The sequence below is a fragment of the Gorilla gorilla genome, chromosome 7, assembly GCF_029281585.2.
Source record: "Gorilla gorilla gorilla isolate KB3781 chromosome 7, NHGRI_mGorGor1-v2.1_pri, whole genome shotgun sequence".
Taxonomy (NCBI): domain Eukaryota; kingdom Metazoa; phylum Chordata; class Mammalia; order Primates; family Hominidae; genus Gorilla; species Gorilla gorilla.
The window spans coordinates 35,114,484-35,130,757 of NC_073231.2; the positions used below are offsets into that span (position 1 = coordinate 35,114,484).

Here is a 16,274-nt window from a genome sequence, read left to right on the forward strand (position 1 = left end):
GATTACAGGCGCATACCGCCACGCCTGGCTAATTTTTTGTATTTCAGTAGAGACGGGGGTTTCACTGTGTTGCCCAGGCTGGTCTCAAACTCCTGAACTCAGGCAATCCACCTGCCTCGGCCTCCCAAAGTGCTAGGATTACAGGCGTGAGCCACCGCACCCAGCCTTTCTTTTTCTGGTTTCTTAAAGGTTGGAAGCTTAAGATTATTGATCTGAAACACTCCCTCTTTTCAAATGTAAACATTTAGTGCTATGAACTTCCTTGTTAGCAATGCTTTAACCATGTCCCTCAAATTTTGGTATGTTGCATTTTCATTTTAGTTATATATTTCCTTTAAAATCCCATGACTATTTCAAAATGTGTTATTTACCTTACTTTTTGCAGAGATAAGGTCTCACTATGTTTCCCAGGCTGGTCTCAAATTCCTAGCCTCAAGCAAGCCCCGTGCCTCCTACTTACTTTCCAAGTGTCTTTGGAGATTTACTTTTCTGTTTGCATGTTGTCAGAGAACATATTCTGTATGATTTCAATTTATTTATTTATTTATGAGACGGAGTCTCGCTCTGTCGCCCAGGCTGGAGTGTAGTGGCGCAATCTCAGCTCACTGCAAGCTCCGCCTCCTGGGCTCACACCATTCTCCTGCCTCAGCCTCCCAAGTAGCTGGGACTACAGGCAGCCGCCACCATGCCCGGCTATTTTTTTGTATTTTCAGTAGAGACAGGGTTTCACCGTGTTAGCCAGGATGGTCCCAATCTCCTGACCTCGTGATCTGCCCACCTCAGCCTCCCAAAGTGCTGGGATTACAGACGCGAGCCACTGCGCCTAGCCTCAATTCCTTTAACTATGTTGACATGTATCTCATGGCCCAAGATGTTGTCTGTTTTGATGCATGTTCCACAGGTGCTTGAAAGGTCTATTCTGCTACTGTTAGGTACAATAATCTATAAATGTCAATTAGATCCCGTTGATTGACAGTGTTAGATTCTTCAATATTCTTCCTGATTTTCTGATTAGTTTTATGAATTGAGAGTACAAAGTCTCCAACTATAATTCAAAATTTGTCCATTTCTCCTTTCAGTTTTATCAGTTTTGCTTCATATATTCTGAAGGTCTGACGTCTGATATATACATATTTTAGACTGCTGTATCTACTTGGTGGACTGACCTTTTCATCATTAAGTAACACCCCTCTTTGTTCTTGGAAATTTTCTTTTCTCTGAAGTCTACTTATCCACTATTAATACAGTCACTCTTATTTTATTATTTGTATGGCCTATCTTTTTTCATATGTCTACATTCCATCAACGTATATCACTACATTTGAAATGAGTTTGCCAACAGTAGTTGGGTTGTGTTTTTTTAATCCATTCTGTCAACGTGTCTTTTAATTGGTATATTTAGATCATGCATGTTCGATACAAGTAATGATATGTTAGGGCTTAAGCCTATGATTTAATTATTTATTTTCTGTTTTTCCTTCCGTTTGATTTTCTATTTCATTTTTCCCGCCTTCCTGTGGGTTGCCTGAATATTTTTAAAATTCCATTTTGATCTACCTATATTGTTTAAAACAATTTAATTCTGAGATATTTATTTAGATTCATTTGTAAAAGATAATGCAGAGAGATCTCATATACCATTCATCTAGTTCCCTGTAATAGTAACATCTCACGTTATAATTATCTGAAATACCTCCTCTATACACACTGAGAACCACATCAAAGAGCATTGTAATTTGTGCTACAACTGCCAAACATAACTAGGAAAACTCAAGAGAAGGATGATCTATTATATTTACCTATATGTTTAACCTTTTTTACTTCTTCCTTCATTCCTAATGTTCTCAGTTTCCTTCTTTACTAGCTTCTGTTTGGAGGACTTCTTTTAGCTATTCTTTAAGGGTATGTGTGCTGATGAAAAATTCTCAGTTTTACTTTATCTGAGAATATCTATTTTACCTCCATACCTGAAAGATACTTTTGCTGGGTACAGAACTCTGGGTTCAAAATTATTTCTTGCATTTGAAAAATGTGGTGTTACTTCCTCTGGACTCCATGATTTCTAATGAGACATCTTTCGACAAATAATTTTTTCCCCTGTAAATAATGTGGTTGCTTTCTAGTTGCTTTCAAGATTTTTTCTCTGTGTTTAGCTTTTAAAGTTTTATTATGATGTGCACTGGCATGAATTTTTGGGGGGTTTTATGTTTGGGGTTTTTCAGCTTCTTGAATGTATAGGTTTATGCTTTTTACCAAGTTTGGGAAACTTCTAGCCAATATTTCTTAGAATACTTTTTCAGCCCCACACTCTTTCTCCTCTCCTTCTGGCACTAGGACAAAGATGTTAGATCTTTTGTTATTGTTCCACAAGTCTCTTGGGTTCTGTTCATTTTTCTATTTTCTCTGTGTTGTTCAGGCTGAGTAATTTCTATTCTTAGAAGAATAGAAATAGAAGAGTATCTCTATTCTTCTCTTGAACCCACTGAGTATTTTTCTTTTTCCTTCACAAACTGTTTTTTTTTTTTTCTTTTTTTTTTTGAGACAGAGCCTTGCTCTGTCACCCAGGCTGGAGTGCAGTGGCACAATCTTGGCTCACTGCAACCTCCACCTCCCTGGTTCAAGCAATTCCCCTGCCTCAGCCTCCTGAATAGTCACCACGCCCAGCTATTTATTTGTGTGTTTTTAGTAGAGACGGAGTTTCACCATGTTGGCCAGACTGGTCTCGACCTCAAGCAATCCACCCGCCTCGGTCTCCCAAAGTGCCAGAATTACAGGCGTGAGCCCCCTACACCCAGACTTCACAGACTTTTTTAGAATAGTTTTAGGTTCACAGCAAAATTTGAGAGGAAGGTACAAAGATTTCTCATATACCCTATGCCCTCTGACATGCACAGCCTCTTCCATTATCAATCAGCATCTTCCCCCAAAGTGGTACATTTTTTTCTTTACAACTGATGAATCTACATTGATACATCATTATCACTCAAAGTCAACAGGTTACAGTAGGGTTCACTTTTGGTGTTGTACATTCTATGGGTTTAAAAAATGTACAATGCAAATATCCATAGTGTCATCCAGAGTATGGTAGTATCACATAGAGTAGTTTCTTCTGTTTTGTTTTTTGAGACGGTCTTATTCTGTCTCCCAGGCTGGAGTGCAGTGGTGCAATCTCGGCTCACTGCAGCCTCGACCTCCTGGACTCAAGTGATCCTCCCATCTCAGCCTCCCAAGTAGCTAGGATTATGCCACCAGGTGTGTGCACCACCATGCCTGGCTAATTTGTGCAGAGATGGGGTTTCACTACGCTGCCCAGGCTCGTAGTTTCAATGCCCTAAAAAAGTCCTCTGTGCTCTGCCTTTTCATCCCTCTTCCCTGTCCCAAACCCTAACAACCATTGATCTTTCTACTGTCTGCCTTTTCCAGAATGGAAAACATATGGTATGTAAATTTTTTAGATAGACTGCATTCAATCAGCCAATCTAAAAAGGCAACATGTGCTTTTAAGACTCTTCCATTTCTCTTCATGACTTGATAGCTCATTTCTTTTTTAGTGCTAAATAATATTCTATTGTCTGGATATACCACTTTATCTGTTCATCTACATTAGGACATCTTGGTTGCTTCCAAGTGTTAACTATTATGAGTATAGCTGCTATAAACACCTGTGTGCAGGTTTCTATGTGAACATAGGCTTTTAACCTATCTATGTAAATACCAAGAAGTGTAATTGCTGGAACATATGGTAAGAGTATGTTCAATTTTGTAATAAACCACTGTACTGTCTTCCAAAGTGGCTATACTATTTTGCATTGCCACCAGCAACGGATCAGAGTTTCTGTTGCCCCATACCCTCACCAGTATTTAATGTCATCAGTGTTCTGGATTTGGGCCATTCTAATAGGTGTGTACAGGTATTTCACTATTCTAATTTGAATTTTCCTGAAGACATATGATGTGAAACATCTCGTCATATGCTTGCCATCTGTGTATCTTCTTTGGTGAAGTGTATGCTAAAGTCTTTGGCTCGTGTTTATTAATTTCTTGATTTTTTTTTGAGATAGGGTTTCGCTCTTGTGATTAGGCTGGAGTGCAGTGGCGCAATCTTGGCTCACTGCAACCTCCGCCTCCTGGGTTCAAGTGATTCTCCTGCCTCAGCCTCCCGAGCAGCTGGAATTACAAGCACCCACCACCATGCCCGGCTAATTTTCGTATTTTTAGTAGAGACAGGGTTTCTCCATGTCGGCCAGGCTGGTCTCGAACTCCTGACCTCAGGTGATCCATCTGCCTCAGCCTCTCAAAGTGCTGGGATTACAGGCATGAGTGACCGTGCCCAGCAGGCTCTTTGTCTCAAAAAAAAAAAAAAAAAAAAAAAAAGAGTCTTTGTCTCTCACCCAGGCTGGAGTGCAGTGGCGCCATCTCGGCTCACTGCAGGCTCTGCCTCCCAGATTCACACCATTTTCCTGCCTCAGCCGGCAGGCTCATTTTTAAATTGACTTGTTTGTTTTCTTATTGTTGAGTTTAAGAATTTTTTTATGTATTTCAGATAACAATACCTTATCTGATATGTGTTTTGGAAATATTTTCTCTTTATTACAATTAAACATTTCTGTTCTGCAAAAGACACTGTCAAGAGAATAAAGTCTGGCTATTCAATCCTTTCTTTCACAAACTACACCTTTGGTATTGCAACTAAAGTCACTGCCAAACCCAACATCATCTAGATTTTCTCATACGTTACCTTCTGTAATTTTTACAGTTTTGTGTTTTACATTTAGGTCTGAGGTATATTTTGAATTAATTTTTGTGCAGGATGTTAAGGTCTGTGTCTAGATTCCCTTTTCTGCATGTGGGTGTCCAGTTGCTTCAGCAATATTTGTTGAAAAGACTTTGTTCTATTTTCCTGCCTCTTCTTCGTCAAAGATCAGTTTATATTTACATGGCTCTATTTCTGGGCTCTCTATTCTGTTCCACTGCTTGATTTGTCTGCTTTTTTTTTTTTTTTTTTTTTTTTGCCAACACCACCCTGCCTTAATTACTGTAGCTTTATAGTATGTCTTGAAGTAGTGTCAGTCCTCTGACTGTTCTCTTTCAATATTGAGTTGGCTATTCTTAGTCTTTTGCCACTCCATATAAACTTTTTTTCTTAATTTTTATTTTATTGTAAATTGAAAAACTGTAATTGTATATATTCAAGAGGTACAATGTGATATTATATGCATACAACACAGAATGATTAAATCAAGCTAACACATCCATTGCCTTGAATACTTATTTTCTGTGATGAAAATATTTAAAATGTACTCTTAGCAATTTTGAAACACACAATTATTAATTATAGTCAATCTGTTGTGCAAGAGACCTTAAAATTTATTCCTTCCATATCTGAAACCGTGTGCCATATAAACTTTAGAATCAGTTTGTTGGTATGCACAAAATAACTTGCTGAGGTTTTGATTCAGGTGATGTCGAATCTGTAAATCAAGTTGGGAAAAACTGGTATCTTGATAATACTGACTTTTCTTATTCATAAACGTGAAATCTCTCTATTGGGTTGATTTTTCTCACCAGAGTTTTGTAGTTTTCCTCATATAGACTTTGTACATATTTAGTTAGATTTAAACCCAAGTATTTCATTTTTTTGGTGCTAATATCAATGGTATGTTTTAAATTTCAAATTCTACTTGTTCATTACTGGTATATAAAAAAGAAATATCATATATTAACCTATATCCTATAACTTCCCCCATAATCGCTTATGAGCTCCAGGAGGGTTTTTTGTGGATTCTTTTGATTTTTCTATAGATAAGATCATGTCATCTGTGAGAAAGAACAGTTTTCTTTTTTCTCTCCCAATATGTATACCTTTTATTTCCTTATCTCCTTTTCTTGCCTTATTGCATTAGCTGGTACTTCCAGTACAATGTTGAGAAGCAGTGGTGACAGACATCCTTGCCTTGATCTTAGTGTGAAAGCTTTAAATTTTTCACTGTTAAGTTAGCTGAAAGCTTTTTGTAGATTTTTAAAAAATCAAGTTGAGGAAATTCCTCTTTATTCCTAGTTTACTGAAAACTTTTTAACATGAACGGGTGTTAGATTTTGTCAAGTGCTTTTTTTTTGCATCTATTGATATGATCATATGATTTTTCCTCTTTAGATGATGGATCACATTAATTGACTTTCAAATGTTGGACCAGCCTTACATACCTGGGATATATTCCAGTTGGTACTGGTATGAAATTCTTTTTTAAAGACAGAGTCTTGCCCAGGCTGCAGTGCAGAAGTGTGACTATGGCTTACTGCGGCCTTGATCTTCAGGGATCAAGCAATCCTCCCACCTCAGCTTCCCAAGTAGCTAGGACTACAGGTGTGCACCATGCCAGGCTGATTTAAAAATTTTTTTCGAGAGACAGGGCCTTGGCTATGTTGCACAGGCTGGTCTCAAACTCCTAGCCTCAAATGATCCTCCCACTTTAGCCTCCCAAAGTGCTGGATTATGGGCATATGCCCGGCTATAAAATTTTTTATACATTATTGAATTTGATTTGCTGATACTTGGCCGAAAAATTCTGCATCTATCTTCATGAGTGATATTGTCTGTGGTTTTTATTTTTTTTCCAGACAAGGTCTCACTCTGTTGCCCACATTGGAGTGCAGTGGCACAGTGGCACAATCATGGTTCGCTGCAGACTTGACCTCCCAGGCTCAAGTGATCCTCCCACCTCAGCCTCCTGAGTAGCTGGCACCACAGGCACATGTCACCATGGCTGGATAATTCTTGTATTTTTTGTAGAGATGGGGTTTTTCCATGTTGCCAAACTGGTGTCAAACTCCTGGGCTCAAACAAATCTCCCACCTTGGCCTTCCAAAGTGCTGGGATTACAGGTATGAGCCACCATGACTGGCCCTGTAGTTTTTTGTTTTTTAATGTCAATTTTATTTTTCTTTCTCTATTTTTTTTTTAGAGACAGGGTCTCACTCTGTCATCCAGAGTGGAGTACAGTGCTGTGATCATAGCTCACTGCAGCCTTGAACTTCTGGGCTTAAGCCATCCTCCTGCTTCAGCTTCCCAAATAATGTTGAATTTAGACGGTTTAAGTGTAGGCAGCTCTTTAAATTTAACCAACTCTCATCCTATGGATTCAGAGACCACAGCTTAATATCCAGGAGATAACGATTCCTGGCTATTCCTTCTCAGTATTTTCTTTTTTTAAAAAATTTTTTATTTTACTTTAAGTTCTGGGGTGCATGTGCAGAATATGCAGGTTTGTTACATAGATATATGTGTGCCATGGTGGTTTGCTGCACCTATTGACCTATGTCATCTAGGTTCCCTTCCCTTGACCCCCACCCTCCAACAGACCCCAGTGTGTGTTGTTTCCCTCCCCGTGTCCATGTGTTCTCATTGTTCAACTCCCACGTATAAGTGAGAACATGTGGTGTTTGGTTTTCTGTTCCTGTATTTGCAGAGGATGATGGCTTCCAGCTTCATCCATGTCTCTGCAAAGGACATGATCTCATTCCTTTTTATGGCCGCATATTCCATGATGTATATATACCACATTTTCTTAATCCAGTCTATATCACTGATGGGCATTTGGGTTGGTTCCATGTCTCTGTTACTGTAAATATTACTGCAATAAACACATGTGTGCATGTGTCTTTATGGCAGAATGATTTATATTCCTTTGGGTATATACCCAGTAATGGGACTGCTGGGTCAAATGGTATTTCTGGTTCTGATCCTTGAGGAATTGCCACATTGTCTTCCACAATGGTTGAACTAATTTACATTTACATTCTTGCTTGATTCTTGGGATCAAGCGTTCCTCCCACCTCAGCTTCCCAAGCAGCTAGGACTACTGTACCACACAGGCTGATTTTTAAATTTTTTTCTAGAGACAGGGCCTTGCTATGTTGCACAGGCTGGTCTCAAACTCCTAGCCTCAGGGCATGAGCCACAGTGCCCAATGGTGTAAAAAATTCCTATTTATCCACGGCCTCACCAGCATCTATTGTTTCTTGACTTTTCAATAACTTCTATTCTGACTTGCGTGAAATGGTATCTCATTGTGGTTTTGATTTGTATTTCTCTAATGATCAGTGATGTTGAGCTTTTCTTGGCTCTGTAGTTTTCTTCTAAGTTCTTTAACTTGTTTTGGTATTAAAATAATGCTCCTCTAAAAGCATGAGTCAGAGAATATTCCTTCTACTTGTATCTTCTGAAAGAGATTGTAAAGAATTGGTATAACTTCTTCCTTAAATGTCTACTAGTACTCACCAGTGAACCTATCTGGTCCTGGTGCTGTATTGGAAGGTTATTAGTTATTGATTCAATTTGTTTAACAGATAGATTTAGGCCTATTCAGATCATATATTTCTTCTTGTGTGACTTTTTGCAGATAGTGTCTTTCAAGGAATTGGTACATTTCATCTAGGTCACCAAATTTATGGGCCCAGAGTTGTTCATAGTATCCCTTATCCTTTTAATGCCCATAGGATCTGTAGTGATGTCCTCTCTTGATTTCCAATACCAGTAATCTGTGCTCCCTTTTTTTTCTTAGTTATCCTGGCTAGAGGCTTATCAACTTTACTGATCTTTTCAAAGACCTGGATTTTCATTTTGTTGATTTTTTTCTATTAATTTCCTGTTTTTAATTTCATTCGTTTCTGCTCTAATTTTTATTATTTTCTTCTGCTTATTTTGGATTTAATTTGTCCTCTTTTTTCTAGTTTCCTAAGGTGTAAACGTAAATTACTGATTTTAGATATTTCTTGTTTTCTAATACATGCATTCAATGCTATAAATTTCTTTCTAAGTACTGCTTTTGCTTTATCCTACAAATTTTGTTTTCCTTTTCATTTAGTTCAAGGTATTTTAACATTTCTCCTGAGATTTCTTCTTTGATGCTTTTATTATTTAGAAGTGTGCTGTTTAATCTCAAAGAATTTGGGTATTTTCCAGCTATCTTTGGGTTACTTATATCTAGTGTGGGCCCCCTACTTGATCATCTTAATTAATTCCATTGTGGTCTGATATGATTTGGCTCTGTGTCCCCAACCAAATCTCATCTTGTAGCTCCCATAATTCCCATGTGTTGTGGGAGGGATCCGGTGGGAGATGACTGAATTATGGGGGCAAGTCTTTCCCGTGCTATTCTCATGATAGTGAATGGGTCTCATGAGATCTGATGGTTTTAAAAACAGGAGTTTCTCTGCATAAGCTCTCTCTCTTTGCCTGCTGCCATCCATGTAAGATGTGACTTGCTTCTCCTTGCCTTCTGCCATGATTGTGAGGCTTCCCCAGCCACGTGGAACTGTAAGTCCATTATAAACCTCTTTCTTTTGTAAATTGCCCAGTCTCGAGTATGTCTTTATCAGCAGCGTGAAAATGGATTAATACATGGTCTGAGAGGTGACTGTATGATTTCCACTATTTCAAGTCTCTTAACGTGTATTATGGCCAAGGTATGGTCTATCTTGGTGAGTCTTGTGTGTGCTTGAGAAGAATGTCTAACGTGCTACTGTTGAATGGAATAGTCTATAGATGTCTATTATATCAAGTTGACTGATGGTGTTGCTGAGTTCAACTATGTCCTTAGTGATTTTCTGTCTGTTGGATACGCCCATTTCTGATAACGGGGGATTTCCAACTGTAATAGTGGATTTCTCTATTTCTCCTTGCAGTTCTATTAGTTTTTGCCTGAGTTTTTATTTTAATTAAATTTTCAGTTCTAAGTCTTCTATTCAGTTATTACATATTTCATTTCTTTGATGAGATTTTCTAGCTTTTCATTTGTTTCAAAAGTGTCTGTAACTGCTTGTCCAAGTATCTTCATGGTAGCTGCTTTAAAAGTCTCTCAGTTAATTATAGTTCCAACACCTGTGTCAATCTTGATGTTGGCATCTATTGAGTATCTTTTCTCATTCAAGTTGAGATTTTCTTGGTGTGTGTTAAGATGAGCGATTTTTACTATATCCTGGTCAACTGGGGCATTTTTATGAGACTCTAGATTATATTTAATCTTTCACTTCAGCAAGACTTTACTAAAACTGTGCTGGCAGGAACAATGGCTGGCAGGGAAAGGGGAGCACTGACTCTTTAATACTATGCAGAGGTGAAGTTCTGGCTTTCCACAGGGCCTCCATTTATACCCTGGGGAGTATCCTGTTACCACTGCAAAGGGCTGGAAGGCCATGGTCCCCACTCATCCTCCACCAACACTGTAGGAGGCCTTGTTACTGCTGTATGTGGTGGAGGTCCAGGCTCTCCACTTTGTTCACTGACTCTAACCCTAGTGGAAAGGACAACTCATCACCACAAAGCAGGGGTAGATATCAACTGACATTGCAGGAGCAGGATGATGGCACAGAAGGGAATGCATTATTGCTGTGTGATCCTACGTGGATCACCACTGGCACCATGGGGAAGGAAAGGGGTACCTTGTTCCTGCTGGGTAGGGGGTCAGAGTCCAGGATCCCCACTCAACCTCCTCTGCCATCACCCCAGTGGGAAACGGGAGGGGTATATTTAATGTCAAACAGGTTTCCAACTTTCTAGGCTGCCCTTTTCTTAGTTCACTGGCAAGAAAGAAGAGGTTTTTCTTGGGGCTTTTGGGGAAGGTCTGCGCCAGCTGGCATTTCTGTGCTGGGGGCATCTAGTCTGAGATATGGAGGAAACAAAAAGAAAATTGAGGGAACTTACTGCTATGCCATTCCCTGAGTCTCACATTCCCTAGTTGGTTGGTCTTCTCTCCAGTTTCGAAAGTCTTTTCATATTTGTTTCATAAAAATGTCCAGGGTTTTTAGGTGTACTTAGTGGGAAGGATGCAGAACATGCATCTATTCTATTTTGAGTGGAAACATAAGTACATGTATGTTTAAGGAATTAGAGACCTGAATTAACCTAATTTTATATAGAGTCAAAATAAAAGATGAACATAAACTAAGAATCAGAGAAATACAGTAATAGTTACTAAAAAAATTCCCAACCACAGAAATATTACCTTTCTCAGCTGTCCTCCTGATCTTAGGAATGGTGAATTTCTTCAAAGGATTGACTTCATGAGTATTCAACAGGGGTTTGCTAGTTGAGCTCATTTGCCACAGTGTATCCTGTTTAGCAGTTTCTTCCATTTCCATTTTGTTGGCCTAAAATCAACCCAAGGTTATTAAGCAAAAAGGTCAATAAATACATAAAAGGCAATGGCAGTACAATCATTTAAAAGTTCTTCAACAAAAGTAAATAGTAAAATGTTCTCAGTCAACTGTCAGAAAGTTTCCATCTCAATTTGCCAGTTACCCAAAAAAGAAAATGAGTTTACAACTTTGGTTTTTATATAATATGAAAAATATCAGCTGGGCATGGTGACTCACGCCTGTAATCCCAGCACTTTGAGAGGCTGAGGTGGGCAGATCACTTGAGGCTAGGAGTTTGAGACCAGCCTGGCCAACGTGGTGAAACTCTGTCTCTACTAAAAATACAAAAAAATTAGCTGGGTGTGGTGGCACATACCTGTAATTCCAGCTACTTGGGAGGCTGAGGCACGAGAACAGCTTGAACCCGGGAGGCGGAGGTTGCAGTGAGCTGAGATCACTCCATTGCACTCCAGCCTGGGCGACAGAGCAAGACTCTATCTCAATATATATATTTCGCATATATATATATATATTTCACTTATACATACATTTCACATATATATTTTGCATATATATATTTCACATATATATTTCATATATATATATATGAATTTTTGTTTCTAATGCATTTTTTCCTCGTAATTCATGTAACTGCTATTAGGTAACCAAAAGTCTCCCTGCTCCTGAAAAGCTCAAAAACTTACACCCATAACAATTTTTATGCACATTTGGTAAAATTCTTACCAAATACTCCATTTTTTTTTCTTTCTTTGAGACAGGGTCTCTCTGTGTTGCCCAGGCTGGTTTTGAACACCTGGGCTCAAGTGATCCTCCTGCCTCAGACTCCCAAAGTGCTGGGATTACAGGCATGAGCCACCATGCCCAGCCCAAATACTCCATTTTTAAAAAGCATTTTTTTTCCTATACACTTCTGTGACTAAAACGATACTCTCTTTAAATCAAGATCTCTGGCTTTAGAAGAAACTTCAAAAAGTTGTAAACTAACTATTGCTGACTATTCCTACAGCTGATGGCCAACAACAGCCAATCGCTTATTGACTACTGTTCCACGGTATCATTCTATAAATGCTTAAGACAACATCAAATATTGCTATACCAGAAGTATCAAAAATATTCCTCCCCTTCCTTTTTCCCTCTCCTTTCTCTCTCTCCCCAAACTCCCCTGCAACCTCCATCCCCTGCCAAATATTGATTCTTAACCTCTTTAAGTAGAACTCAAGCTGGATTTCAAAAGAAAGCTATGGAGTATACACACAGGGAAATATATATAAGCAGGTATTTTTCGTACCATTTCGTAACATGGTTGATGGCCCTCCTGACACCTATCAACTGCTTAGTTCCAACACTAGATCACAATCCAAATTAAAAGATGCTAAAATTCTACAGAAAGATCACAAAGGATAAGGTTCTAAGAAGGTTCACAAGGATGTCCCTCTTAATCCCCTCCTGTTCTTTATGAAAGGTGATCTTGCAATCACCCAATCAAACATGGATCAGGGAATGAAAAAGACCTCTAGAAAAAAAGAGAAGAAAGCCAGCCCTTCTTCCATTCAGCCACAATGACAGACAATAGTGGGGTACTGCTTTCTAACAAGAATACTCCTAAGATGCACCAGCTCTAGAGATACTTGTCAAGGCTGCCATGTTCACCTCGCAGTTTAGTAAGGGGAAGAATGGAAAATAGTTTAGAATGCCTTATGCTATAAAAACATCTTCGATTAGTCATGATCTGTAACAACAGCACATAAAGGTAAAGAATAATCAGTTGAATATACTTTACTTGAACAGCCAAGTGCTGGGACAATCCTCAAAGCACAATCCTCAATACTGTCTTTAACTACAGTTAAGTTACATATTCAGTTTGGGAGGCCAAGGTAGGTGGATCACGAGGTCAGGAGTTTGAGACCAGTTTGGCCAATATAGTGAAACTCCGTCTCTACTAAAAATACAAACAATTAGCCGGGTGTGGTGGTGTGTGCCTGTAATCCCAGCTAATCGGGAGGCTGAGGCAGAAGAATCACTTGAACCCGGGAGGCGGAGGTTGCAGCGAGCAGAGATCGCACCATTGCACTCCAGCCTGGGCAACAGTGTGAGACTCCAGCTCAAAGAAAAAAAAATTACATATTCAAGAAAGCTCAATGATTTCAGCTATAGGGTTTCTCTAGCATAATTTACTAACAAAGGAAAGATTTATGAAGTTCACTTCTGTTCCTCAGTGCTTACTTAGGATAATACTTTGCCACAAAAAGCTAAGTCTATAACTAATGAAAGATGAATAATCAGGACACAATGGTATTCAATATCCTTCATTAAATAAGTTGTGCTCAGCGATTTTTCAGTTATTACCTTTTAAGTAGGAATAATGTCTCTTTAACTTCAGCCCAAACTTCAACCATGTTAAAGTGATAACTTGATATTTTTTTTGTTTGGGTTTTTTTGGCGTGGGATATTAGACCTTTGATATATATTTCTTTATGCTCATGTAACACAGACCTATAACCTTTATATTTATATGTTACATATTATAAATTATATCATATGAAATAGTCCTACAATGATTATATATATTTATGTATTAGTTATATACATATATATATATATATAAGTAAAATCGGGAAGTTTGAATTCTGAGGATTCATGCTGAGGCTGTCTTCTGGAGTCCTGGGCTATTCTAGACAGAGAAAGAAATCAATTCTAAAACATTCAGAAATAATGTACACGGCAATACATATACCATGTACTTCATAGTACATATGGTATATAAAGTATATACCATATACTTTAACAGGTATTCAAAATAATAACTAAAGAACAAAGGAACCAAAAACAAGAGTTTGCTAACAATTTAAACATCTATTTATATAGGTTTTAAGAAAATGTATGTTATGAACAACTTTAAGTGAATACATTTAGATATTAGACAAAATAATTGTTAGGAAAAAAGCTATCAAAATTGATTCAAGAAGAAATAAAAACAATGAATAATCCTGTTATTATTAGGAGGAAATTAAATCAGTAGAAATTCAATCAAAAGTAAAAATGATAATACATCATAAATCAGCTGAGTTCATCTCAGAAATGCAAATATTTGCCATTGTCTAGCTCACCTCCCATTCCCTTCCCAATCTGCTTTGATTTCTACCTCCATTACTCTACCTAAACAGCAATCTTCAAAGTCATCAATGATTATCCACATCAGTCATTTGCGGTTCATGACTCACGTGGCCTCTCTCTGTTTAACTCTTGACCACTGTGTTCTTCAAATAACACAGCTTGCCAGACTTCTATGACTTCATAATCCTGATTTTCTTGGTCTCTTAGTAACTCACCTGTCTGTATCTAGCCTTTATTATTTACTAATTTTTGCTTAAAAGAAAATATTCTTTATATTTTTATTTTTTAATATTTCATCAAACCTAACCTTTGAAAACTTGGTAAATAAACATAGAACTGTGGTTTTAGTTTGCATTTAATTCATTATCAGTGACATTGAGCTATTTTTTCTGTGAATCACTTGTTCTTATCTTTTTGTCCATTTTTTTCCACAAAGATAGTATTGTAGTTAATGATTTATAAGGACTCCATATACAAATAAATTAGTTTTGTCTGTCATATGTATTTTAATATTTTTGTTTTTTAATTTTGTTTCTACATGAGGAAGATTCCTCACACAGAAAAACTAATTTCTGTATAGTCTCATTTCTGAATCTTTTTTTTTTCCTTTGAGACTAGGTCTCACTAGTGTTGCCCAGGCTGGTCTCAAACTCCTGAGCTCAAGTGATCAATAAATGCCTTGGAGAATTCTGGTTTGTCCTCATTGCACTGTGTGGGGTGAGTGAGGGCACGGTCATGGGAAGATGCTGGCTAACTGCACACTGATTTTTGATCCTCATGCCTCAGCCTCCCCAATGGCTAAGTAGCTAGGATTACAGGCACATGCCAACCATGCTTGGCTATTTCTGAATCTTTTATTACACATCGTCACCAAGAGTGTATGGGAGTTCCAGTTTCTCCATATTCTCATCAACACCTTATGTTGGTAGTTTTTACTTTCTGCCAACCTGACAGGAGCAAATGATAACTGATTGTGGTTAGTTTGCATTTTCTCCCCGAACCCCCCCTTTTTTTTTCGACAGTGTCTTGCTCTGTTGCCTGGGCTGGAGTGAAGTGGCGTGATCTCGGCACACTGCAACCTCTGTCTCCTGGGTTCAAGCGATTCTCCTGGCTCAGCCTCCCAAGTAGCTGGGACTACAGGCACGTGCCACCACGCCTGGCTAATTTTTGTAGAGATGAGGGAGGTTCACCATGTTGGCCAGGCTGGTCTCAGCTTCCTGACCTCAAGTGATCTGCCCGCCTCAGCCTCCCAAAGTGCCTGTAGGCATAAGCCACTGAATCCAGCCCCCAATTTTTGAGAATGATCATGTACTAAGTATATTTATTGGTCATGTTTCCACATCTGTGAAATACCCATTCAAGTTTTTTACCTGATTTTCTATCAGTTTGTTTATTCTATGTATTTGCAAGAAATCTTTATATGAGATACTATCTTTTTTGCTAATTATATTTATTGCAAGTAATTCCCCCCACTTTTAAAAATTGTATTTTCATTTTCTAAAATAGGTATATTTAATTTTAGTCCCAACTACGAATATTTTTCTTTATATTTTGTGCTTTCATTTTTGCTTTTGATCAACTTTAAGAAATACTTCTCCCCAAGATCATAAAGATATCCCATATATTTTCTTCTAAAACTTTCATAGTTTTGCCTTTTACCTTTAAGTCTTTACTTTGCCTCAAATTCATTTTTTGTCTATGGTAAAAAATAAAGGTTTGAGTTTTCCATGTGAATATCAAACTGCTGGCATTTTTTAAAACAACCTTTCTTATTCCTATTTATCTGTAATGCCATCTCTGACATAAACCCATTTTCCACATATGTATGAATTCTGGGCTCTGTGCTCTGTTTCATTGGTGTCTTTCTGTATTCATGCATCAACACCATATTGTAACAAATCTTGATACATGCTTGAGCAAAACCAGAAGAAAAAAAAACAAATCTTGTTCTTCCACAGCCTCTTTGCACTTTTATACACATTTTAAATTAGGCCTATTTAATA

At 38.0% G+C, this 16,274-nt stretch overlaps 1 protein-coding gene across 6 annotated transcripts in view; it reads right to left on the reverse strand.

Annotated features, from left to right (window-relative positions):
* The window catches only part of TEX15 (testis expressed 15, meiosis and synapsis associated), a 70,336-nt gene that overhangs the window by 47,751 nt on the left and 6,311 nt on the right, over nucleotides 1-16,274 (reverse strand). For 2 of the 6 annotated variants that reach the window (XR_008667712.2, XM_055348361.2), the window contains exons 1-2: nucleotides 11,513-11,605; nucleotides 11,004-11,148 (exon numbers count right to left, since the gene is read on the reverse strand). Coding sequence is in view for 3 of the 6 variants with exons in the window: in XM_055348361.2 (XP_055204336.2) it covers nucleotides 11,004-11,139 (136 nt within the window). In the remaining 3 variants the exon portion in view is untranslated. Of the gene's footprint in view, nucleotides 1-10,702; nucleotides 10,845-11,003; nucleotides 11,149-11,512; nucleotides 11,611-16,274 lie in introns of those variants that run through there. The other 4 variants (XM_055348362.2, XM_055348363.2, XM_055348359.2 and 1 more) reach the window with 3 other exon arrangements.